The following is a 27,037-nucleotide window of genomic DNA, read 5'->3' as shown; positions in this document are numbered from 1 at the left end:
AAAGTGGAGGCTGTCTAAGTGGTAGCCCCCCACCATGTCGAATTCAATCACAAATTGTCGCAATCGTTTGAACATTGTTTGTACAGAAATGTGCAGGCAAAATTTTCGTTTGTACACAATTAATCGAAACGACAGAACGAAAGAAAAGGGAGCTGTCTAAATGGTAGCTCCCCATCATGTCCAATTCAATCGCATATAGTCGTAATCGTTTGTACATTGCTTGTACAGAAATGTGCAGGCAAAATTTTTGTTAGTACACAATTAGGGGCGCCGCCAGAACGAAAACAAACTGTGGGTGTCTAAATGGTAGCCCTCCCACCACGTTCAATTCAACCACAAACTGTCGCAATCGTTTGTACGTCTTTGTATATAAATGTGCAGCTGAAATTTTCGTTTGCACATAAATGGGGCGCCGCCGAAACGATAACAAACTATGGGCTGTGTAATTGATAGCCCTCCTACCATGTCGAATTTAACCACAAAGTGTCGCACTTGATTGTACGTCTTTGTACAGAAATTTACAGGAGAAATTTTCGTTTGTACACAATTAGGGGCGCGCCAAAACGATAACAAAGTATAGGCTGCCTAATTGGTAGCACCTCCTCAGGTCCGATTCAAAAGAAACTTATCTCAATGGTTTGTACATCGTTTGTACAGTAAAGCGCAGGCGTTTTGTTTCTACGCTACCAGGGGCGTCGGCGGAAAGAAAACAAAGGGGAGCTGTCTAAATGCTAGCCCCACCATGTTCGATTGAACCCCAAATTATAGCGATCGTTTATACATCGTTTGTGTAGAAATGTGCAGGTAAAAGATTCGTTTGTACTAAATAATACACGGATTAGAGTATTTTTAATATTTGATCTAGAATTGAAGAAAAATGATGGGGATTGTAATTATTGTAAGTATGTATATATCGAGGGATTGCTCAAAGTTAGAGATATGAAAGTTGTTATTTCGACTTCTCATTTCAAATGTTACACCAATGTATCATGTTTTAACGTTTTTCGATACTTAACGTAGAAAGTAGGAAGGGAGTTTGGGCTACAGCTATGTATTACCGTTTTTGCTTTTTAGCGATCAAGGTTAACCGGTTTGAATAGTGATTGCTGATATTGAAAATGATACCTATTACACTAATCGACAAAAACAAAAATCTTTTTCTCTGGCACACGGAATAAAACATCTTATTCTAATAGACTTTTCACGTAGAATTCGAATCTGCAATCGTTTTTTCTCCATCACCCTCAGTTTTTTTGTGACAGGGGCATTTTCGGGAAATTTCCCCTCATTTTTTTTTTACCATTTTCATATCAGTAGCTCGAGTACCTTAGATATGTAAAACGCACAAATTATATTCTGTGTTAGCTTGATTTATACTTAGTAAGCCCTCTAACTTTCATAAGAATAGCATTATTCCTTTTAGAGAAATAAACATATTTATGTAAAAAATATGCTATGTGTACTTTTCATTTTACCATATTCATTAGTGCAGATAAAATCACATATAACTTCCACGAAAATTACAATATAAGCACGGTTTGTATCTCATTGGATTTAAAAAAGAAAATCATATTTTCAATGATGTGTACACTGTGTCATCATTTTATATCTACTTAATAAATAATATAAAAGAAGTGAGTGGTATCTTCTTAATAAATGAACACTTATACCTCAACTAATGTTTTAGTTGTCGACTTTCTTCTGTGTTTGGCTTCCGGAACATCTCTTTCGGGTGTCCAACAGTAATCAGCTAGCATTTTTGTATCTCTTCTCCATGGAGGAAATGTCCTGATGAAAACGTTCTCCATACTCATCACTAACAGCACCACGGTTTTCAGGAAAGAAACACAGGTGGGAGTCTAGAAAGTGAACTTTAAGGGACATGTTGCAACCCATTTCTTTGAATGATTGCAGGAAATCACTCACAATTTCACGGTAATTTGTGGCTTTCTTGTTTCCTAAAAAAATTCTGTGGTAAACATTTAAGTGAACACCAAGCTGCTTTCTCAACCAGAGTTAAGAGATCCTCAAATTTTTGGTCACGAATCAAACATCTTATTTGGGGGTTTACAAAAATCCCTAGCGTCACTAATGTGAGAAAATTTTTCCTTGAGGTAACAAAATTTTGCATTACTTTTGTCCATTTCCTTAAAGCTTTGAAGAGCCCTAACTTTATGTGAAGAGGAGGTAGAGTTATCAGGGCTCACCAGTGAGGAATAAACAGCCTTCTTCTGTCCAGGAGTTAATACATGCGTTGATCATTCCTTCTTGATGTAATGTTCCGCTTTGTTTCTGCTGTTCCATTCGCAGAGGAAACGACAATATTTCGTATAACCAAGCTGCAAATCCATTAACAAAGAAATGACTTTTAAATCACAGCAAACGGTCCACTTGTATTTCTCATACTGAACTCTTTCTAACACTATTTCGATCTTTTCATGTTTTTCCTTCATATTAGTTGCATAAGCCAAAAGCACTGAAGGAAGTTTGTTGCCATTGTGCAAAAGGACAGCCTTAAAACTAGTTTTCAAAGATAGTTTTCAAAGATACAAAACTAGTTTTCTATAAACAATCTCCACTCTTTACTTATATGTGCATGTCCAAGTGTATCCATGACAGCACAGACGTTATTACAATACACTAAATCATTTTCTTGAGAATAATAGTTTTGAAGCTCTATATGAAGGTTTCGAAAAATACACACTTAAGTTTCACGATGGAGAAGATTCCAGCCTTTAAGTCTAGAAGGAAGAAGTTCTGTCTGTATCTAGGAGAGTTTTAAATCCCGTACGAGGTTATTTAGTTCACCCTGAGTTATCAGATGGGGATCCAATGTAGATGTAATTCCTACAGAAGTAGGATCATCTTCTTCATTTGGAACATCAGTAGTTGCCTCAAGTACGAAATCCTCATTTACCGTAAGATAAGGAGGATGTACTGGTACAGGGAATATTGCACTATATGAAACTAGCCTAATTCCTGATGGCAAATTAGGGTAGTGTACTGTGTGGTTAGATTTACTGGTTATTTCTTTATCTGTGTCATACAAAAGTAGCAGTCTGTTTCCCTCCAGATCATCGGTACTGCGAAGTTCATGTTTCGTTCACCATTTGCGCACCCAGTCAGACGTTTCACGCAAGTACAACAAATGTAGTGAGAAGCGAAATTCTTATCTTGTTCTCCAAAATTCTTATCTTGTTCTCCTACACAGCAACCAAAATATAACTGATAACACTTCCTCACAACTGGAGTAAAACATCGACGTTGCGATTTAAATGTCAGCTCCCCACATACATAACGAATTGTCCGGTTGATTTACACACTTCCTCGGCATATTGTATTCTGTAAGGTATCACACGCAAATACACACAGCAATCTACACTCCATCAAATTCCCACAAAACCCCTCTAGAAATTCCCTCATACAAAAATGGCGACATGGTGTACACATCATTGAAAATGTTTTATTGGAAGTCCAATGAGATATAAACCGTGATATATTGTAATTTTCGTGGAAATTATATGTGTTGAATACCGACCCGACCCGACCCACGACTCGAATTTACTGACCCGATTGACTCGGCTCGACAACACGACCCGACCCGTGACTCGAATTCACTGACCCAACCCGACCCGAAAATCCGACCCAATGACTCGACCCGAGCTGGCCCGTTTGATCCGACCCGACAACTCGACTCGAGCTGACTCGAGTTGACCCAAGCCGAAGTGACCCAAGTGACCCGAACCCAGGTGACCTAACCGGACAACCGACCCGAATGACCTGATCAAATCATACATTCAAACTAGCTTAAGAGAACTAGAACCTTACAAAGCTGCCACCAGAAAAAAAATGCTGGTCAATTCGTATGAATAACCTATTGTTTCGGCTTTTTTTTTTTGCATTATAATTATCCTCCTCCTCCTCAATGTTCTACCATTAATGACAGGCCAGTTTCCTTGAACTAGGTAAGAAGTTTCCGTTTTTGCGATTTCCCACTAATATCTTCCTCGCAACCCAACAAAATGTAGCACCCTCTTTATTATATTCTATCAGTTACAACCCTCTTACACACTCTCGCTCTCCTTACATCACCCTCTTTACTACATCTCTCAGAATGCAATCCCTTAGCAAGATCGAAACTTGTGATCCGTCTATTTTTTCACTTCCTTATATCGTCCAATATTCTTCTCGTCTCTTGCATTTTTTCAGCATTTCCTAATTCGTTTTCCTCTCTATCCTGCTAACCTTCTCTATTTTCCTCCACTTCCAAATTTCCAAGATCAAAATTTAGGCAATCACCTTCGAAAATCAAAATAAAATTTGAAGTGCTGAAGACAACATGATTTTCTATTAAGGAATGTGTTCAGAACTTTTTTTAATATTTTTTACTGTGTAATAAAGTATAAACAAAAATTTCATCACGTTAACATTCCGATTTTTCTATTTAAAAACAGCGTTGCTGTCTGATAAAATCATAAGAAACTAATTGCACTGAAATATTCTGTAGGGAATTTTCTTTTAATTTTTTCTTGATTAATTTACCTAGAAGATGTTTGCAACTTCTGGACAGAGTGTTGACATGTGATGGGCAGTGGGTCCTGTACAAACCTCCACGGCGCCGTCATCGTTGGTTAGCATCCCATGAACCGGTTCAAAAACAGCCCAAGCCAGCACTACATCAGAATAAGGTTCTCCTGTACAATTTGTGGACTGCTCGCGGCATCGTCCATCGGGAACTGCTACCAGCTGGTCAATGCATCAATGCAACTGTGTACTGTCACTCTCTGGATCCAGTACTTCTGAATTGCAAAGGGTTCCTCCTGTTACAAGGCAACGTTAAGCCCCACGTGGTTACGATGACCCAGGACACCATTCTACGCTTGGATGGGGAGCACTATTGGATCCGCCAGACTCCACGGACATTGTACTGTCCGATTATCACCTGTTCCATTCCTTGGAAAATCACCTTAGAGAACGCCAGTTCAAATCGCTAGTAGAGGTTCAATATGTGATACCTTCTTCGCTTCACGTTCCTTCAAGAACGACTGCGATGGAATCCACTGCCTTCCAGAACGTTGGCAGAAGGTCGTCGATGCTGATGGAGACTATTTTTGATATTCCAGGTACGTTTTAGGTTACATATCAATGTTCGAAGGTGTTGGTGAAAAGGCGGCGGAACTATATTATTACACATACCACTTCACATGATCTACATGTCTATAAAGGAAAAAAAATCCAGATTTACGTAGTTGCTTCCTAATTTCAATGGACTGATTTGTTCTTGTTAACCTAAAATGCGAACTAAAAGAAAGCAATTTGCATAATTGTTTTTCTGAAGCAGAAAAAAATGTGTGTTCGGGGCTGGTCTGCAACGTCACAAGAATTTGTTGCCACCTCGGCGTATACATTCTTACTTTTGGTGATAAGAGTGCCACTTAGGAGGATTTTAACATTACATGTTATATCCGGGAAAGCAGTGATTGGAATAATAATAAAGATTAGAATGAAATTGTTCCTATACTATTGTCGGAATCGAAAGTAAAAGGAAGAAGTCGATTTTATTATCTTTTCAGAACTTTTGATATGTAATTAATAGAAAAAACAGGACAAGGAGAAAAATTTCTGCACACCGGGACAAATTTTAAAAAACCGGGACGTATGGTAGCATTACATACTTATTTGCACGCGGAGTGTCAGTACGGAGCCACTACGTAGCAGAGTTGAAAAAAAAAATCCTGTAAATAGGTTGCCAACTCAGGAACACAAAATTACCGGCACACCCTCAAAATTATCTGTACAAATGAGAAACTGAGGACAATATTGATCGTTATTGTATTTACCAGCAATTGCCACTTCTTTAAAATTATCGAAAAGATGAATAATACTGGATATTAATCTTTTCGTAACAATTGTTGATTCATGAAACTAAATTTACTCTATAAACTTACACTTCAATCAAAGGAAATTGCTTTAAAAAGACATTTTCTCGTCTCAATAAATGTATAAAATTCTTTTACAATAAAATGTGTTATCAAATTTCTTATGTTAAATAAATAAAAAAAATGCCACAGATTTAAAAAAAATATCGATAATGTATAATAAAACAGAAATTTATGTTTGTAAAGGGACTGTTGAAAAATTTCGATGTTCAATGTTATATTCTGGATTGCAGATTCCAAAATACCGGTCAGAAGGGGTAATAAAATGTCAGTACCGGTCAACGGCCTTAATCAAAATCACAGGAATATTTCCAGCCAGGCCGGTGAAATACCGGACAGCTAGCAACCCTACTCGTAAATCAGAATCCTGAATGCACTAAAATATTTCACCATGCATTCTATAGATTCTGCAAAATGAGTTTAATGAAGATGTTCAAATAAAACAATATACTGTGTTATAATTTACCCATTAACAGTCTACTTTGTCAATTTGTTATATCTTCGACTTATCAATTTCCTGCACGAGATGAAAATAACGGTTTCTGCGCAAGTTAGAAAGAAAAAAATGCATTTTTGTCATAAGGATTCAGCTCACGTAAGAAATAATGAATAAGTTTAATAATAAGAGCCGAAGAGTGATAAACTAACTCAGCAATAACGATTGCAAGTATAAACACAAAAATATTCATTCCATCACCCTTAGAATAAGATCAATTTAGTGATCACACGATAGTGTGAACATACCAATCGACACAATAATGTATACAAAGTCTTGTTAGAAAAATACTCCATAGTATGTGACATAGTTTTTTTAATGTTTCTACCATTTAGAGAGTCAACAACATTGTTTTCGATCTCGCGACGCCCTAATTTTGTACAAACGAAAATTTCGCTGAGCATATCTGTACAAACGATTGCGACAATTTGTAATTGAATTGGATATCTTGGAGGCTACGAATTAGGAAGCGCCCCACTTTGTTTTCGTTCTGGCGGCGCCCCTAATTGTGAACAAACAAAAATTTTGCCTGCACATTTCTGTACAAACGATGTGCAAACGATTGCGACAATTTGTGCTTGAAGTCGACATGGTGGGGGCTGCAACTTAGACTGCCGCCATTTCTTTCGTTCTGACGGCGCCCTTAATTGTGTACAAACGAACATTTTGCCGGCACATTTCTGTACAAACGATGTACAAACAACTGAGATAATTTGTGATTGAATTGGACATGTTGGGGGGCTTCCATTTAGACAGCCCCCATTTTTCGTTCTGCCGGCGACCCTAATTGTGTACAAACGAAAATTTGGCATGCACATTTCTGTACATACGATGTGCAAACAATTGCGACAATTTTTGATTGAATTGGATATCGTGGGGGGCTACCACTTAGGCAGACCCCACTTTCTTTCGTACTGGCGGCGCCCATAATTATGTACAAACTAAAATTTCGCCTGCACATATCTGTACAAACGACGTACAAACGATGTCGACTATTTGTGCCTGAATTGGACATTGTGGGCTACCACTTAGACAACCCCCACTTTTTTCGTTCTGGCGGCGTCCCTAATTGTGTACAAATGAAACTTTTGCCTGTGCATTTCTGTACAAACGACGTACAAACGATTGCGACAATTTGTGATTGAATTCAGCATGGTGGGGGCTGCAACTTAGACTGCCGCCATTCCTTTCGTTCTGACGGCGCCCTTAATTCTGTACAAACGATGTACAAACAACTGAGATAATTTGTGATTGACACTTAGACATCCACCACTTTGTTTTCGTTTTGGCGGCGCCCCTAATTGTGTACAAACGAAAATTTGGTCTACACATCTCTGTACAAACGATTGCAACAATTTGTGGTTGAATTGGACATGGTGTGGGCTACCACTTACACATCCCTGACTTTGTTTTTGTTCTGGCGGCGCAGCTAATTGTGTACAACAGAAAATTTCGCCCGTACATTTCTGAACAAGAGATGTACAAACGATTGCGACAATTGGTGATTGAATGGGACATCGTGGAGGCTACCATGTAGACAGCACCCACCTTGTTTTCGTTCTAGCGGCGCCCCTAATGTGTACAAACGAAAATTTGGACTGCACATTTCTGTTCAAACAATGTGCAAACGATTGCGACAATTTGCGATTGAATTGGGCATGGTGGGGGCTATGCGACTATTTGTGATTGAATTGGACATGATGGGGGCTATGCGACTATTTGTGATTGAATTGGATATGGTGGGTAACCACTTAGACAACCCCCACTTTTTTCGTTCTGGCGGCAACCCTAACTGTGTAGAAAAGAAAATTTTGCGTGCACATTTCTGTAGAAACGATGTACAAACGATTTGGGAAATTTGTGTTTGAATTCGACATGGTGGGGGCTACCACTTAGATAACCCACACTTTCTTTTCGTTTCTGGCGGCGGCCGTAATTGCGTACAGACGAAAATTTCGCCCGTACCTTTCTGTACAAACCATGCACAAACGATTGCGACAATTTGTGATTGAATTGGACACGGTGGTGGGTTACTACTTAATCAGCCCTCACTTTGTTTTCGTTGTGGCGGTGCTCCTGATTGTGTAGAAACGAAAATTTTGCATGCACATATGAGTACAAACGATTGCGACTATTTGTGATTGAATTTGAGATGGTGGGGCTTTGCGACTTTTTGTGATTGAATTGGATATGTTTGCGGGTGCCACTTACACAGACCCCACTTTGTTTTCGTTCTGGCGGAAACCCTAAATTGTGTAGAAATAAAACTTTTGTCAGCTCCTTTCTGTACAAACGACATATAAACGATTGCGACAATTTGTGATTGAATTGGGCATGGTAAGAGGCATCCATTTAGACAGCCTCTCCGACTTTCTTTTCGTTCCTGGCGGCGCCCGTAGTTGCGTACAAACGAAAATTTCGCCCGTACATTTCTATACAAACGATGCACAAACGATTGCGACAATTTATGATTGAATTGGGCACGGTGGGGTACTACCACTTTCACAGCCCTCATCTTGTTTATGTTTTGGCGGCGCAGCTAATTGTGTACACCAGAAAATTTTGCCCGTACATTTCTGTACAAGAGATGTACAAACGATTGCGACAATTGGTGATTCAATGGGATATCGTGGGGTTACCATTTAGACAGCACCCACCTTGTTTTCGTTCTGGCTGCGCGCCTAAATGTGTACAAACGAAAATTTCACCTGCATATTTCTGGACAAACGATGTACAAGCGATTGCGGAAATTTGAACTTGATTTCGACATGGTGGGGGGCTACCACTTAGACAGCTTCCACTTTGTTTTCTTTCTGGCGGCGTCCCTAATTGTTTACAAATCAAACTTTTGCCTGCGCATTTCTGTACAAACGACGTAGAAACGATTGCGACAATTTGTCATTGAATTGGGCATGGTGAGAGGCTTCCATTTAGACATCCACCACTTTGTTTTCGTTCTGGCGGCGCCCCTAATTATGTGCAAACGAAACTTTAGCCTACACATTTCTGTACAAACAATTGCAACAATTTGTGGTTGAATTTGACATGGTGGGGGCTACCGTTTAGACAGCATCTACCTTGTTTTCGTTCTGGCGGCGCCCCTAATGTGTACAAACGAAAATTTGGCCTGCACATTTCTGTTCAAACGATTGCGACAATTTGTGCCTGAAGTCGACATGGTTGGGGCTGCCACTTAGACAGTTGACATTTTTTTTCGTCCTGGCGGTGCCCTTAATTTTGTACAAACGAACATTTTGCCTGAACATTTCTGTACAAACGATGTACAAACGACTGCGATAATTTGTGATTTAATTGGACATGTTTGGGGGCTTCCATTTAGACAGCGCCCACTTTGTTTTCGTTCTGGCGGCACACCTAATTGTGTACAAACGAAAATTTGGCATGCACATTTCTGTATATACGATGTGCAAACAATTGCGACAATTTGTGATTGAATTGGATATGGTGGGGGCAACCACTTAGACAGACCCTACATTTTTTTTCGTTCTGCCCCCCCTAATTATGTACAAACGAAAATTTTGCCTGCGCATATCTCTACAAACGACGTACAAACGATAGCGACTATTTGTGATTGAATTGTACTTGGTGGACTACCACTTAGACAATTCCAATTTTTTTTCTTTCTGGCCGCGCCAATAATTGTGTAGAACATAACTTTTGTCTGCGCATTTCTGTACAAACGACGTACAAACGATAGCGACTTTTTGTGATTGAATTGTACTTGGTTGGCTACCACTTAGACAGACCCCACTTTGTTTTCGTTCTGGCGGCTTTCTTAATTATGTACAAACAAAAATTTCTCCTGGAGATATCTGTAAAAACGCCGCGCAAACGATTGCGACATTTTGTGATTGAATTGGACATGGTGGAGGCTACCACTAAGTCTGTCCCTAATTTGTTTTCGTTCTGGTGATGCTCCTAATTGTGTACAAACGAAAATTTTGCATGCACATATCTTTACAAACGTCGTAAAAACGATTGCAACTGTTTGCGATTGAATTGCACATGGTGGAGGCTATGCGACTATTTGTGATTGAATTGGACATGGTTTGGGCTACCACTTAGAAAGACTCCGCATTGTTTTCGTTCTGGCGGCGCCCCTAATTATGTACAAACGAAAATTTCGCCTGCACGCATCTGTACAAACGAGGTACAAACGATTGCGACTGTTTGTGATTGAATTGGACATGGTGGGAGCTATGCGACTATTTGTGATTGAATGGATATGGTGGGCAACCACTTAGACAACCCCCACTTTTTTTTCGTTCTGGCGGCAACCCTAGTTGTGTACAAAAGAAAATTTTGCGTGCACAATTCTGTACAAACGATGTACAAACGATTTGGGAAATTTGTGCTTGAATTCGACATGGTGGGGGCTACCACTTAGATAACCCACACTTTCTTAAGGTTTCTGGCGGCGCCCGTAATTGCGTACAGACGAAAATTTCGCCCGTACCTTTCTGTACAAACGATGCACAAACGATTGCGACAATTTGTGATTGAATTGGACATGGTGGTTGCTTACTACTTAATCAGCCCTCACTTTGTTTTCGTTGTGGCGGTGCTCCTGATTGTGTAGAAACGAAAACTTTGCATGCACATATCTGTACAAACTATTGCGTCTATTTGTGATTGAATTTGAGATGGTTGGGCTTTGCGACAATTTGTGATTGAATTGGATATGTTTGCGGGTACCACTTACACAGACCCCACTTTGTTTTCGTTCTGGCGGAAACCCTAATTTTGTAGAAATAAAACTTTTGTCAGCTCCTTTCTGTACAAACGACATATAAACGATTGCGACAATTTGTGATTGAATTGGACATGGTGGGAGGCTTCCATTAAATAGCCTCTCCGACTTTCTTTTCCTTTCTGGCGGCGTCCGTACTTGCGTACAAACCAAAATTTCGCCCGTACATTTCTATACAAATGATTGCGACAATTTATGATTGAATTGGGCACGGTGGAGTGCTACCACTTTCACAGCCCTCATCTTGTTTATGTTCTGGCGGCGCAGCTAATTGTGTACACTAGAAAATTTCGCCTGTTCATTTCTGTACAAAAGACGTACAAACGATTGCGACTATTTGTGATGGAATTGGACATCGCGGGGCGTAGCGGCTATTTGTGGTTGAATTGGACATGTTGGTGGGCTATTACTTAATCAGACCATAGTTTATTTTCGTTCTGGCGGCGCTCCTAATTATGTACAAACGAAAATTTCACATGTACATATCTGTACAAACGGGGACCAAACGATTGCGACTATTTGTTTTTGAATTGGACATGGTGGGGGCTATGCGACTTTTTGTGATTGAGTTGGACATGGTAAGTCTACCACTTAGATAGCCGCCACTTTCTTTTCGTTTCTGGCGGCTCCAGTAATTGCGTACAAACGAAAATTTCGCTCGTACATTTCTGTAACAAACGATGTCGTAACAATTCCGTCAATTTGTGGTTGAATTGGACATGGTGGTGGGCTACCACTTAGAGAGACCCCACCTTGTTTTCGCTCTGGCTGCGCCCCTAATTATGTACAAACGTGGTACAAACGATTGCGACTGTGTTTGATTTGAACATGGTGGGTTGGTTGCGACTATTTGTGATTCAATTGGATATGGTGGTGGGCTACTACTTAGACAGACCCCACTTTGTTTTCGTTCTGGCGGTGCCTCTAATTATGTACAAACGAAAATTTCGTTTGCACATATCTGTACAAACGAGGTACAAACGATTGCGTATATTTGTGATTGAATTGGACATGGTGGGGGCTATGCGACTATTTCTGATTGAGTTGGACATGATGAGGATTACCACTTAGACAGACGCTAATTTGTTTTTCTTCTGGCTGCGCCCCCAATTATGCACAAACGCAAATTTCGCCTGCACATATCTGTACAAACGAGGTACAAACGATTGCGTCTATTTTTGATTGAATTGGACATTGTGGGCTACCACTTAGAAAACCCCCACTTTGTTTTCGTTCTGGCGGCAACCCTAATTGTGTGCAAAGTAAAATTTGCGTGCACATTTCTGTACAAACGATGTATAAACGAATGCGGAAATTTGTGCTTGAATTTGACATGGTGGGGGCTACCACTTAGACAGCCCCCACTTTCTTTTCGTTTCTAGAGGCTACAACTACGACTATTTGTGATACAATTTGACATGATGGGGGCTATGCGAGTATTTGTGATTGAGTTTGACATGGTGGGGGCTACCACTTATTCGGCCGCCACTATTATCGTTCTGCCGGTGCCCCTAATTGTGTACAAACGATAATTTGGCATGTGCATTTCTGTACAAACGATGTACAAACGATTGCGATAATTGGTGATTGAATGGGACATCGTGGGGACACCATTTAGACAGCACCCACTTTTTTTCGTTCTTACGGTGCCCTCAATTGTGTACAAACAAATACTTTGCCTGTAGATTTTTTTACAAACGATCTACAAACGATTCCAACAAATTGTGATTCAATTGGACATGGTGGAAAGCTTCCATTTAGACAGCCCCCTTTTTTCGTTCTGGCGATGCTCTAATTTGTGTACAAACGAAAATTTTGCATGCACATACCTGTACACACGATGTAAAAGGATTACGACTATTTGTAATACAATTTGACATGGTGGGACTACCACTTAGACAGCCACCACTTTATTATCGTTCTGCCGGCGCCCCTAATTGTGTACAAACGAAAATTTGGCATGTGAATTTTTGTACAAACGATGTGCAAACAATTGCGACAATTTGTGATTGAATTGAACATGGTGGGAGGCTTCCATTTAGACAGCCTTTCCGACTTTCTTTTCGTTTCTGGCATCGCCCGTAGTTGCGTAGAAACGAAAATTTTGCCCGTACATTTCTATACAAACGATGCAAAAACGATTGCGACAATTTGTGGTGTAATTGGGCATGGTAGGGACCTACCACTTAGACAGCCCCATTTTTCTCGTTCTGGCGGCGCCCCTAATTTTGTAGAAACGAAAAGTTGGTCTACACTTTTCTGTACAAACGATTACAAGAATTTGTGATTGAATTGGACATGGTGGGGGCTACCACTTACACAGCAGTAACTTTGTTTTTGTTCTGGCGTCGCAGCTAATTGTGTACAACAGAAAATTTCGCCCGTACATTTCTGTTCAAGAGAGGTACAAACGATTGCGACAATTGGTGATTTAATGGGACATCGTGGGGATACCATTTAGACAGCACCCACCTTGTTTTCGTTCCGGCGGCGCCCCTAAATATGTACAAACGAAAATTTCACCTGCACATTTCTGTACAAACTATGTACAAATGATTGCCACAATTTGTGCTTGAATTCGACATGGTAATGTGCTACCACTTAGTGAGCCCCCACTTTCTTTTCGTTTCTGGCGGCGCCCGTAATTGCATACAAACGAGAATTTCGCCCATATATTTCTGTACAAACGACAGTTTTAATGTTCTCTTCCTACCTAATCTCTTAGGTTTTGGTTTTTCCAATATGTCTTCTTTACATGGGAAAGTTTTGCTAAAGTTTAATCTGTTTTGTTCATCTTCGTGTTCTTTAATACGGTCTATCAGTTCTGTTTTTCCTTAATCGGGAATAACCTTTGATCCCCTTTCCTTTACATATTTTTTTTTAAATTCTACTACTGTGTGCTTAATTAAATTCATAATTACTTTTTTTTATTATAGAAAAATAATTTTTAATCATTTTCGTTATCGAATGCAACAGCTAATATTCATGTGACGTAGGAAATCTCGATGTCTATAAGCATATTGTATTAGAACATGGCTTTTATTGGAATAACCCATGAAAGTTACTAATGATCTAATGAAAACTAATTCATTTTTATTATTCTTTTTTCAAATCTACCTCATCATGTTCATCACTATCATTTGTAGGCTCAATTTCTTTGTCTCTATCATTTGTGCGCTAAAGTTTTTTTGCCGCTATCCCAATTTGATTCTGGTGCATATCTTTCTAGTACTCCATTTTCTTTTTCTTGTAATAGCGTTTCTTTTTCTTTTAGTATTTGTTTTTCTAGTAGTAGTGTTATGAGTTTAAGATCCTGATGAATAAGGTTAAGTTTATTCTGTATCAATTCACATTGCTTATTCATATTTATTAAATACAGAAATGAACAAAAATGAATAACTATTTTTTATTATTATAAAAAAGGAGGTTATGTAAAGGAAAACTATCCCCCTACTTAAGCAATAATGTAGAGTGAACGGAATATATGGTTATTCAAAGCTTAGGAAAGCAGAAGTAATAGCCTTAATCAACGAGCACAGAAATAAGTCTTTAGCAACAACTGCTGCAAATTCACAACAACCAAGTAAACAAGATAAAACAATTATGAATAAAGATGAGCCTATAAAAGACATGATTCAAAAATTAAACCCTGAGCATATTGTAAACTACTTTCAGAATCCGCTTTGTAGAAATATAGTTATAGATGCACTTTGTAGTCGAAAATTCAAAGAATGGAAACAAATTTCAGAAATAAAGAACTTACCCGATGACTTTCTACATAACTTCAAAAACAAGATACATTGGTGTTCAGCTACATCAACCCATAAACTGTCACTTTCTTTTATTAAACGTTCTGAAGCACGCATCGATTGTGTCTGATTACCAAACAGGAAAGACTTAGTTAAATACGAAAACATTATTAATAAGTATAGTGATAAACTTTTCTGAGACAAATTGTGTGAACGAAGGTATGGTTCATGGTGTTATCATCATTTAAAACCAATTTCTTACTAAACCATAAAGAACATACAAGACAACATATTCATTGGGAAGACTACACGTATGAATACCCTCAACAAATGAGTGAAGATTATGTTAATAAATTTAAAGAAGAAGTTGATTCGCTCGTGTTTGGGGAAGAAAATAACTGGAGAAATATTCGCAAAAACAAGCTATTGAGGTTTGCACACAATTCGAAGAATACTTACATTGGAGCATACTCTCTTGCAAAGCAGATTGGCTTAAACTTACATTCCTAAAAACCTTTAAAGACAAACTCTGTTGGGATAATGTTTCTAAAAGTTGTCGCATCTCAGGAAAAGAACTAACAGCCTTCTTGAGAGAATTTGATTATGTTATCGATTAGTACGATATTACACCATTCCTAGATGAAACACATGTAAAAAATAACAAAGTTTACTGGTCAAGCGTTAGTTTACACGAAAACAGCGAAAAATTCGTTCTCGAGTTCGAAAGCAAAGATTTAGAATAAAGACAGCAAAATACGCACTTGTTCTGATAGGAAGTTCTCAGAAAACTTTCTAATGAAAATCACAGGTAAGATCGATATGTTTAAATTCCTAAGAGTAAATAAGCGTGTTCACCAATTCCTCAGAAACATACTAATGCTACTCTTAACAGGTTTACATTTAATAGAGAACTCAGAAGAATGCTCAATATGTAAAGAAACAGAAATTGAATTGTGTAAAACGACGTGTAAGCATGTGTTCTGTGTTGAATGTATGCTTACCTAGTTAAGAATTAATAACACTTGTCCTTTCTGTAGAACAGTTATCATACTTAAAAACAACAATAACAACAACAACAATGAATATCCTGAAGAAAACTCTGATTTTGATAATCCGTTTTTTTTCTGAGGAAGATTGGAAATGACAATATTAAGCTTTATATTAAGATTGATATTAAGCTTATATGAAATGATAATCATAAAAGTTATATCGAAAGTTTTTACATAGGATTAGATGTTAACCGATAATAGAAACAATCAATTTCTTTAATTTCTTTAACCAAATCTTCTTCTGATAGGGACGTCCAAAACTCATTACTCTTACCTTTACGAATATCTAATTCTTTTTGCACTAGGTTGAATAACTTAATACTGTTAGGATCTCTAAACTTTTCGTATATTATCTCATGATCTGGATATTTTTCTTCTGAATCATTAAGAGGCTTATATAGACTTCTCTTTTGGCATCTGATAGCATAATAAGGGAAGGGATCATTACGTTAGTTCTTGTATATCATTAGGCAATTATCTTTTGATTCATCGTCTGTATATGGTGTTGCTATTTTTCTATATCTTGCATTCGTGTTTGGAGTAATTCGTTGTTTACTCTATATTGCTTAAAGTCTTGGATGAAGTAGTCTTCGATAATATCATAACACTTATTGTAAAAATCTTTAGATAACAAAAAGGCAACAGCTAGTAGTATTTCTTGTGTACATAAGTTCTACATATGATTGAGATTGCTTCTTTGTCTCCTCGTTTTATTAGGTATGTGGAAGAGCAATTCCTATAATTAGAGAAGTTGGTTAATTCTAGCTCATGGTATCTTATTAACTCTTGTGACTTTCTTTTTTAAAAAATTATCAAACCTCTTACCACCATCTTGATTCAACTTAGTAGCATTGAAATATCCTGTACTCTTGTCCACAATCAGTTTAAAATCTCTAAAAATAGCATACGAATAATTGTCTTTAATCTGTTGGTAACAAATAACGTTTAAATTATCCATAGTACTCGTATTTATTGCTTAGAAAATATTTTTAACATTATTTCGTTACCAGCTAGTTTTACTGTATAGGGTGAGTTTTTGAAGTGGCCCGAACTCGGTCCACTTACTTTGTGATTGTAATATTCAAATATTTTATTTGAGCCCTTATTTTCTAACGTTTTATTAAATCTTCTACCTCCCATTGCACACAATTTAGTAGCATTGAAGTAACCTGTGTTCTTATCTATAATCAGTTTAAAATCACCAAAGATACCATACCAATAGTTTTCTTTAGTCTGTTCGTTACATATCTCATTCAAACTTCGATGCATACTAACCTATTATGGTTATTATTCCATAAAAAGTATTCAAATTTATGTTACATTACTTTTATTTATCCAGCTAATATGTGAATCATCAAATACTAACCATTTAACGTATGCTTTGTCACCTTTCTTTCTCAACACCTCCTCTAAGTATTCATCTTTATGTTTCGTCTTTAATAGTTCTGGTTCGTAAAATCTATCTTGCACATCGTGTTCTTCTAAATCTTTAATTCTGTACGTAGGTGCATTAGATGGAATAACTTCGCTAATAAAAAATACTTCTGTTGACCAATTAGGTGTATATCCTTTTTCAAATAACCCTTTCGATTTAATTGTTTGCTCATTCGTTTTATTAACTTCTATAGACTTTAAACCGATGGTTCTCTGCATACGATTATTATACTTGTTAACTAGTGTTGGTAATATTTCTATCCTTTATAATTTCCTTGTGTTGTAAATTTTTCCACATGTTTTAAGAGTTCTATTGAATCTCCCAACAACAGAATCTTTCTTACCACTATACGTTGAGTAAAGATTAATCTTATTTTCCTCCATCATCTTCTTAAATTCTTTATTGTAAAACTCTTCGCCTTGATCAGTTTGTAAGTTACCAGGTTCTCTCGTTCTTAATATGGATAATAGGATAATTCTTTCCGGAAGGGTTGTGAATTTCTTCTATAATGTCTTCGCTAATACCTTTAACTTGTTCTAGTCAATCTTTCTTTCTAACGAATTATGATTTAGTAACACCACATACTGAACCAATACCTTTCTTACTATATCTTCCACTCTTTGCTTTTTTTCCTATGGTAATAGTATTTTTCTTCGTATCCGTTGATTTCTTACACTTAACACAATACATCGTGTTTATTATATAGAAATTTAAAATTCATCTTACCTAATACTACTCTTCTAACATTATCACTTGATTCGTTTTCGTATTCATCTTCATCCTCTCTTTCTATATACATAATAAGCATTAATGATTTGCCTTGTTTCAAATCAGAATACTTGGATGATCTAATTGTTAACTGATCATTTATATTAAAGTGTAATGGAAACCTTTCAACTAGAATGTAACTTAAAAATGTGTGTATAAGTTATGAATTGAGACTTGATTCTATATGCATTAACCTATTTCTATAAAGAAATTTGTAGGCAGCAGCTAAATTATATACAAAAATGACTGGTTTCTCAACATCATCTTTTGCCAAACGACATGGTAATTCTACAGTTTCTTTTCGTGTAAACTCTTCGTTCACTGATTCAAGCTGCTCTAATGTTAGAACATCTTGTTTATCGATAGCATTAGATACATTAACCAATCTTCTATTCTTAAAATCAACCCAGGATGTATAATTTGACATAAAAACTTCTTTTTCATTTTTAATGTTAGATGTAAGTTTTATATGTAAGTATTTTATGATTTTAAATGTCATAAAAGCCTATGCGCAAAGCACCATGCCCAATCTCAACCTTCTCAATTTGTGCTGGTCAAAGATATTTCCAAAATGGATTGGCCTAGAGTTTGGCCCAGGAGTTAGGTTATTACACTACTGTCCTTTACCCAAAGAAAGGGTGTTACTTCGAAAAGGTGTTGTGATGAAGACAAATCCTACTTAGGTTCTGTTCGATTTTCACATTATCCAGTAGCTGACACCTCTTTCCTATCTTTTCTTTCCAAAGTATCTCATAACTCAATTCATCCTTACAAGGTTACAAGAATTTATTTTCATTTCTGTAACTTCAGTATGTTTATTTACATTGCTGTAGGACGTAATATTGAGGTCTCAAATATTCAGTAATAATAATATTAATAATAATAATAATAATAACAATTTCCGTATTAGGACACATTGTATTAAAACCTGTAAAATCGCCCGTAGCGTTAGCCAGAAGTTACAAAATAGTCGGGATTGGAGAGAAGTGTCAGGACCAACAAGACATACCCTCTCCATACGTCCCTACAACTAGCTAAATGTTATAACAGAAACTTTCCCTACAAGTAGCTAAATTTTATAACGGAAAGTTTCCCTAGAGCTAGTTAAATGTCATAACGGAAAGTTTCGAGGCAAATTTCGTGTAGAAAGTATGGATTCTGAACTCACAAGAGCCTTAAGAAAATTTGTTTTAAGTAATGGTTATGCCGGCTAAGCTACTGAACACGTCAATGTTGAGAATGAAAGAAATATTGAAATAAAGAAAGTAGGAGGAAGCAGAACACGGAGAAAACCTATACACACGTTGTTTGTTCAGCACACAATGCCTACTAGGCGAGAGCTGGGTGGAACAGGTTGTACCATTAAATTTACAACACTTCAATAATAATAATAATAATAATAATAATAATAATAATAATAATAATAATGCTATTAAAAGTTTTATAGTTGCATTAAAATTTGGCTAAAGATATTAAACGTAGAAGTTTCGAGGAAGGGGTTCCGTACCTTCATGAGACACCTCTACAGCTACTCAAATTTAAACGAAAGCTTTCTGCTAATATTTCGTGTAGAAAATATTCTTCTTTACGTTTCCAGGAAAATAACTGTAATAGAATGACCTGAATATAATTGAGCACTAAATCTTGTAATAAATTAACGTGTGGAGTTTGCAGATGTAATTATAAAAGCTTTGCTATAAAAATATATACACAGACCATAATTCAGTGAGCTCTGAAGTACAAGGTAACAAAATAATATGTAAGATTCAGTCTACATAGCAATCGTTGCTTAAAGAGAACCATACACTATTTCTAAAATCGAGATAAACGAGAAATATTTACGATAACTTTTGTCTTGTCTCGATTCTTATCTCCAAACCATGACGATAGAGTGAGTTAGCCTTGTCCCGTCTGGAATTAAAATGTTAAGTCTCATCCCGATTTTGTTTGGTTTGTTTTTAGAATCGAGATGAGAAATTCGTCTTTTCATGGGCAACGTTACACAAAACCAATTTTTTTTTTGGCTAATATCAGGTTTCTGCTTGTAATGGTATGACCTGAGCGATAATAAATTTTTAATTTTTAAATATTTTTCCAGATAATATTTAGTATCACTAGTATATTTCCTGAAAACTTGATAGTTCAAGTATTGAAACAAACGAGTATTTATTTCTTTATTTATGACTTCTTTTACTTGGCGAAGTTAAGGCTCTGCAGCCTTCTCTGAGCACTTAACCACGTGCATATATTATATATACTTAAAAAAACACCAATATATAGAAAATATTAACAATTTGAAAAGAAAAGTATTGATCCACATAAAAAACAATATACTACTTAAGTAAAAAATGGTTAAGCACTTCAAAAACAAAAATTGAAAAATAATATACAATAGAGGAAACAAAAAAAAAAAAAAAAAAAAACATGGAGAAACCAAAAATTGCATATTGCATATAGCGGTACTGAAGTATAAATATATAAGCTGTACAAATTAACATAGTTTACCTATTGGTTGTGTATTGGTTGTGTATTTATATGTGGGTTATTAATAATCTAGTAAAACGAAGATGCCTCATGTGCTACCAGTATCCTTATCTTTAGTTAAGAGAAGGGAATATATCGATTTTTTAAAATTTGGCAACTGTGGAAACGTGTATTAATTGACGTAAACTGTTCCAGAGGCGTGTAGTACTTACTGTGAAGGATTTTGAGTATGAATTAGAATTGTGACTGGGTATAGAGAGCAAGAAATTGTCTTGTGATCTTGTGCTTCTAGTATGAGAGTCTGATAAATATAAAAATCTACGGGCTAGATACGATGGTTCTGACGTAGTAAGTATTTTGTACAATAGGGTAAGATTAGGTAAATTTCTTCCTCCGACTAACGTCAACCATGACAGTTTTTATAAAAAGATGTGAGATGTTCCCTGTAAGTTATATTGAAAATAAATCTATTACAAGCATTTTGCACTCTTTGCAAGCGCTTTGATTGATTTTCTGTTAGATAAGAATAGACTGAGTCGCAATAGTCAAGATGTGGAAACACCAGTACCTTGACAAGTTTGATCTTCAAAGATATTGGTAAGAAATTTCTTAGTCGATTTAACGTGTGTAGGGCACCAAATGCTCTCTTACAAACGCCATTTATTTGATCTGACCAGAAGAAATTTTAATTTTTTGTGACTCCCAAATTTTTGACAGTTGTTAGAATGGAACAACAGTATTGGACAATTTTATATTTGGGAGCTGATTGATATTAATAGAAGAAAGAATTCTTGGGGAGCCACTAAGATTTTGTTGTATTTAATTTTAACCCATGAGCCGTAGACCAGTCGCTGATTTTGTTTAACTCAGTATTTATTTTCTGAATAGCATTATCAATATCTTGTTGGGGAAAATAAGCATATAACTGAAAATCATCAGCGTAAATATGGTATTTACAATAGGTGAGAATTTTAGGGAGATCATTAATGTAAAGGCAAAGAGAAGGGGACCTAGTACGTTTTCCTGGGGCACTCCACTGTTGATACAATGCCATGTCGATATGTGATCCTGATTGATCACTACTCTTTGTTTACGTTCGTGAAGGTAAGAATGAAATCATTTAACCACTGATTCATAAAAATTAAACAGTAATGATAATTTCTGAATTGTTAAAATCAATAGTTTGAAGTGCCTTACTATAGTCAAGTAGGTAAGGAGCGTCAGTTTTCTGTTATCAATAGCCCATCTTATATCCTCCGTTACGTTTAGTAGTGCAGTGCATGTGCTATGATTACTTCGAAAAAAAGATTGAAATGTATCCAATAAATTATTTGTTGTTAAGTATTCCCGAATTTGATAATTTACAATATATTCAAAAACTTTTGAAACTCGGGAAGGACACTGATAGGGCGATAGTCTGCAATATTATCAACGTTGTTCTTCTCTGGAAGTGGGGGGACCTTAGCGAGTTTCCATACTGTGGGAAAAGTACCTGTGGCAAAGAGAGTAATTAAAAATGTCAGTGATAGGATTAAGAACATGCGGTAGGATTTTCCTGGTCATGGTTATTGAAATATCATCTGTACACGTGGCTTTAGATTTATTTCTTTGGATCACTTTTAATACATGTGCAGGCTGTACCTGAGAAAACGAAAACAGAGAGTTAATTTCCGAAGCTTCAATATTACTCATTGTTTGCAGTTTCATGGAGGCTGGTATCATACGCCTTTGACAAAAAAGTGTTCAATTCATCTGGCGAATAGTTAACTGCGTTCTTGGCTATGTTTCTCCCAACACCTAATACTTAGGCCGTTTCCAAAGAAGTGCTCCATTATTTTGGAATTCAAGTATTTCATAAGCAAAGCGCCGTTTTGCCTTCCTTACTATTTGAGTGCAACGGTTTCTTAATATCCTATAGTTTTCGAATTTTGTATTAGGATTTACTGTGCTATCACTGGAAGGATCACTATTTTTAACATGTATCCTGTATGCTCTATAAGCTTTATCTCTCCGCGCCATTAACGAACGTAATTCATCGGTTTAGCATGGTGATGGGGGTCGCGAAACACGTTTCTTAACTACAGGGGCGTGTCTATCATACAAATTTATTATTAAAGAATTATTAAAGAAGCATTCAAATATTTAAATGTAATAAAGCGTGTGTTATCGCTGATCAATCGCCATCAACATTCCTAAAGTAAAAAAAAAAATGCTCGACGTGTATTTGATCGAAGAACCTCCATATTATTGCCCAAGTGCCTAGACCACTGAAGCACGATCACTACGCTGTAAATTATTCGCCTTTAGTCTGGTTACGTTAAGTTCCTCTGCCTCACCTTGGAAAGTTGTATATTATTTTTTTCTTCGTTTCAAAATGCCTTTCGTATTCCTCTTATGATGATATAAGTGAATAATCTTTGGTAGAGTTTATATTAATAAGTTCAGTTGTTCTTAAACCTTTGGTACGCAAATTTGTTTTTTCTCCACATGAAACTACAGATAAGGCAGATTTAATTCTCGTACTGTGGATTTGTTTCAAAGCAGCCACGGTCAAAGACTTATAACAGCCACGGCATAAATGATGGCTCAATTTGATATAGTGAAACAAACTACAGCCACTTTTGAGAATAGAAAGATATGGAAACTACTCAGTGGTACTCCATTTCATATTTGTACAATATTTCATGTAGTAAAACAAATTAAGTGTAATTTTGTCAGAAGTAAAGGGAATGATTACTTCTTTTGTTGCTACTTAATCATTATCCACATTCACATTTCCTTGTTTGTTGGATTTGTTACAGGCAAGATAACGTATTACCTTTCCACGGAGAAGACGATACGTGTATTACATTGAAGGAAGCCATTTCCCATTCAGATGAGGAATCTCATACTTCGATGCAGTTTGGCAAGGGATTTCATCCATCACTTTTGTCAAGGCATATTCTAGCTCAAGGGAGTGAAAAGCGTCATACCTACCGAAAGAGTGAAAAACATTTTAGTCATAGTTCGACTTTGTCAAGCAGTAACTTAGTGCATACAGGTGAAAAATCCTACATATGCGGAGTATGTGGAATGAAATTTGGTGTATGTTCAAGTTTGGCTATGCACATGTTAAATCATACAGGAGCAAGGTTACACACATGCCAAGATTGTGGTAATGTTTTTAATCAACGTTCAACTTTGGCTAGACACATGTTAATCCACACAGGCGAAAAACGTCACACATGCCAAGAATGTGGTAAGTCATTTAATCGACGTTCACACTTGGTTTCCCACATGTTAATCCACACAGGAGAAAAATCTCATACATGCCAAGAGTGTGGTAGGGGATTTAGTTTACGTTCAAATTTGGCTTCCCACATGTTAATCCACACAGGAGAAAAACGTCACACGTGCCAAGAGTGTGGAAGGGCATTTACTCTACGTTCAACTTTGGCTAGACACATGTTAATCCACACAGGAGAAAAACGTCACACATGCCAAGAATGTGGTAAGACATTTAATCGACGTTCACATTTGGCTTCCTACATGTTAATCCACACAGGAGAAAAACCTCATACGTGCCAAGAGTGTGGAAGGGCATTTACTCAACGTTCAACATTGGCTAAACACCTGCTAATCCACACAGGAGAAAAACCTCATACGTGCCGAGAGTGTGATAAGTCATTTACTCAACGTTCAACTTTGGCTACACATGTTAATCCACACAGGAGAAAAACCTCATACGTGCCAAGAGTGTGGCAAAGAATTTAGTATACGCTCAAGTCTGGCTACACACATGTTAATACACACAGGAGAAAAAGATCACATATGCCAAGAGTGTAGTAAGTCATTTACTCGACGTTCAACTTTGGCTAGACACATATTAATCCACACGAAAAAAAGGTCACATATGCCAAGAGTGTAGTAAGTCATTTACTCAACGTTCAACTTTGGCTACACACATGTTAATCCACACAGGAGAAAAACGTCAGACATGCTAAGAATGTGGTAAGACATTTAATCGACGTTCACATTTGGCTTCCCACATGTTAATCCACACAGGAGAAAAACCTCAGACGTGCCAAGAGTGTGGTAGAGGATTTTGTATACGTTCAAGTTTGGCTACACACATGTTAATCCACACAGGTGAAAAACATTACACGCCAAGAGTGTAATAGGGAATTTAGTCTACGTTCAAGTTCGGCTAGACACATGTTAATCCACACAGCAGTAAAGCTCCACACGTGCCAAGAGTGTGGTAAGGGATTTAAACATCATTCATCTTTGGTTACAAACGTTAATTCACACAAGATATAAAGGTCACACTTGCCAAAGTGTGACAAAGCATTTAAATGACGTTTAAAGTTGGGTGGACGCATGTTAATCCACACATTCGAAATACGTCACACATGCCAAAAATGTGGTGAGTAATATAATCGGCGTTCACATTTGGCTTCCCATATGTCAATCCACACAGGAGAAAAACCTGATACGTGCTAGGAGCCCAGAATAGAATTTATTCAACTTTCATACGTGCTAAGCCACACAGGACGAAAATCTCACACATGAATAGATGTGGAGAATGATTTAGTTTACGTTCAAACCTTGCAAGTCATTTCAATATGCACGTGACAAACCAAAGAAATGCATAGAACGTAGCCTGGCATTTACTGAAGGTTCACATATAGCAAGTTAATTGTTAATCCACACAGGACAAGAGTCACACACGCGCGGAGAGTGTAGAAAGACATTTACTGGAGTTCCCCTTTGGCAACTCCCATAGTAAAACGCATAGTTAAATAACTACACATAGGCTCGAAGGGTGTCCAATAGGATTTAGTTTGGAATCAGCTTTGGCAAGACACGTAACTAGACATGGCATATAGAAAAGATTTTGTCAGTCTCACAAATTAAGTTTTGGAGGAAATTTTATGTGCACGATAAATGCCCTGCTAAAGAGGACTACAACAGAATTAAACATTAAAGGAGGCAGACCACATTAAGCCCTTCAAATGTACCTGCCCTTTTCAATGGAATGTTAGTTGTGAAGGACAAATTGTTAAGTCCGCATTTTGGGGGCAGATGTTACGGGAAATTGGTTCCGCGTCTACACTACGAATGTGTCTTCTGCTTTGCTGCCACAGCGATTGCTCATAGTGTAAAGGTGGCTGACGCCAATGAAGATTCGAGTGACGATTTCCCAAATCAACATTTATCTAAAGATACAAATTTCAAATATAGTCCATGAGAGTTCTTGTAAGTGAGGGAATTAAGGCCTTCAAGTTTAAGAGACATCCATAATGGGGTGCACCTTCCTCATCAGCTACAAATGTGAATCCAGCGGAAAAGCATGTCCATTCCGACACTAGGACTTTCTTGACCATCTCCATTTTACCTCTATCTTGCTGGCCGATACATGGTTGCGCAGTTCCATTTTCACCGCATATATTTATATTTCCCGTTTCCACGACATTCTTTCATGCTCTTTGATAGAAACTTCTAGGCAAATTGGAGATAAGAAGTGATCAGAAACGCAAGTCTTCGTCCTTGCACATGGGTTAAACTGATCAGACAAACTTTACGTTAAAATCGTATTCAGGTTGTATGTGTAAAAAAATGACTCACTAATAATATTGAACACGATTGCATTCCAGTTGTCGTCTTTGATTTCAAAGCGAGATTATTATCATTTTTATCTAAAGTATTAATTATTTTACCGGAATTCATGGTGTTTGTGCGAAAAAAGGGTCTGTACCAAATTTTCGACACAAATATCTTCTACTCTTTTTCGCCCACAATCGTTTCTGAAGCGAGGCATGATGATATAAAGTAAATGTTCATGTGGGTTGTTAAAAATGAAGCTCGAATCTATGTTACGTATTCCTTACTTATTCCCTTGTATACTGAGAAGTTTGAGTATACTGACTTACCAACTTTTCACTCGTTTTATAAGTAAAGTTGTTAAATCAAGTTTTAAATTTTATTCAAAAACGTTCTGTTTACATTATAAGTATCTGGTACTGTAAGACAACGTCACATCTGTGAAAACGAACCAGCATACAAAATTTTAGACCATTGTATTAATATATCAGTATTTCAACACATTTCTATAAAATTTAAAGCGTGATCCTGTAAAATCAAGCAATAATGAGTTAGCAACTTCTGATTTGAGTGCGTCATATGGTTCGCGCTCAAGCTTGGCAAGACAAATTTTAATATACGCAAGTGGAAAATTTCACATATACGAAAAGTTTGGAAAACTATTTGGTATATGTTCAAGTTTGGCAGGACATTTTAATACACAGATGAAACTCTCACACACAGGCGAAAACATTTATATGGAGCTCACGTTTTACAATGCACA

General features: G+C 37.0%; 1 protein-coding gene across 1 annotated transcript in view; it reads left to right on the top strand.

Annotated features, from left to right (window-relative positions):
- LOC145690910 (uncharacterized) overlaps positions 1-24,649 on the top strand; it is a 72,391-nt gene extending 47,742 nt beyond the window's left edge. Inside the window, exon 2 of the mRNA XM_081766338.1 lies at positions 23,493-24,649. Coding sequence (XP_081622464.1) covers positions 23,493-24,444 — 952 coding nt within the window. The 3' untranslated portion in view covers positions 24,445-24,649. The remainder of the gene's footprint in view (positions 1-23,492) is intronic.
- The last annotated feature ends 2,388 nt before the right edge of the window (positions 24,650-27,037 follow it).

This window comes from Thermobia domestica, chromosome 7 (genome assembly GCF_964235325.1).
Source record: "Thermobia domestica chromosome 7, izTheDome1.hap1.1, whole genome shotgun sequence".
Lineage (NCBI taxonomy): Eukaryota > Metazoa > Arthropoda > Insecta > Zygentoma > Lepismatidae > Thermobia > Thermobia domestica.
The sequence above is the reverse complement of the archived record's forward strand: the minus strand, read 5'-3'. Positions and strand labels throughout refer to the sequence as shown.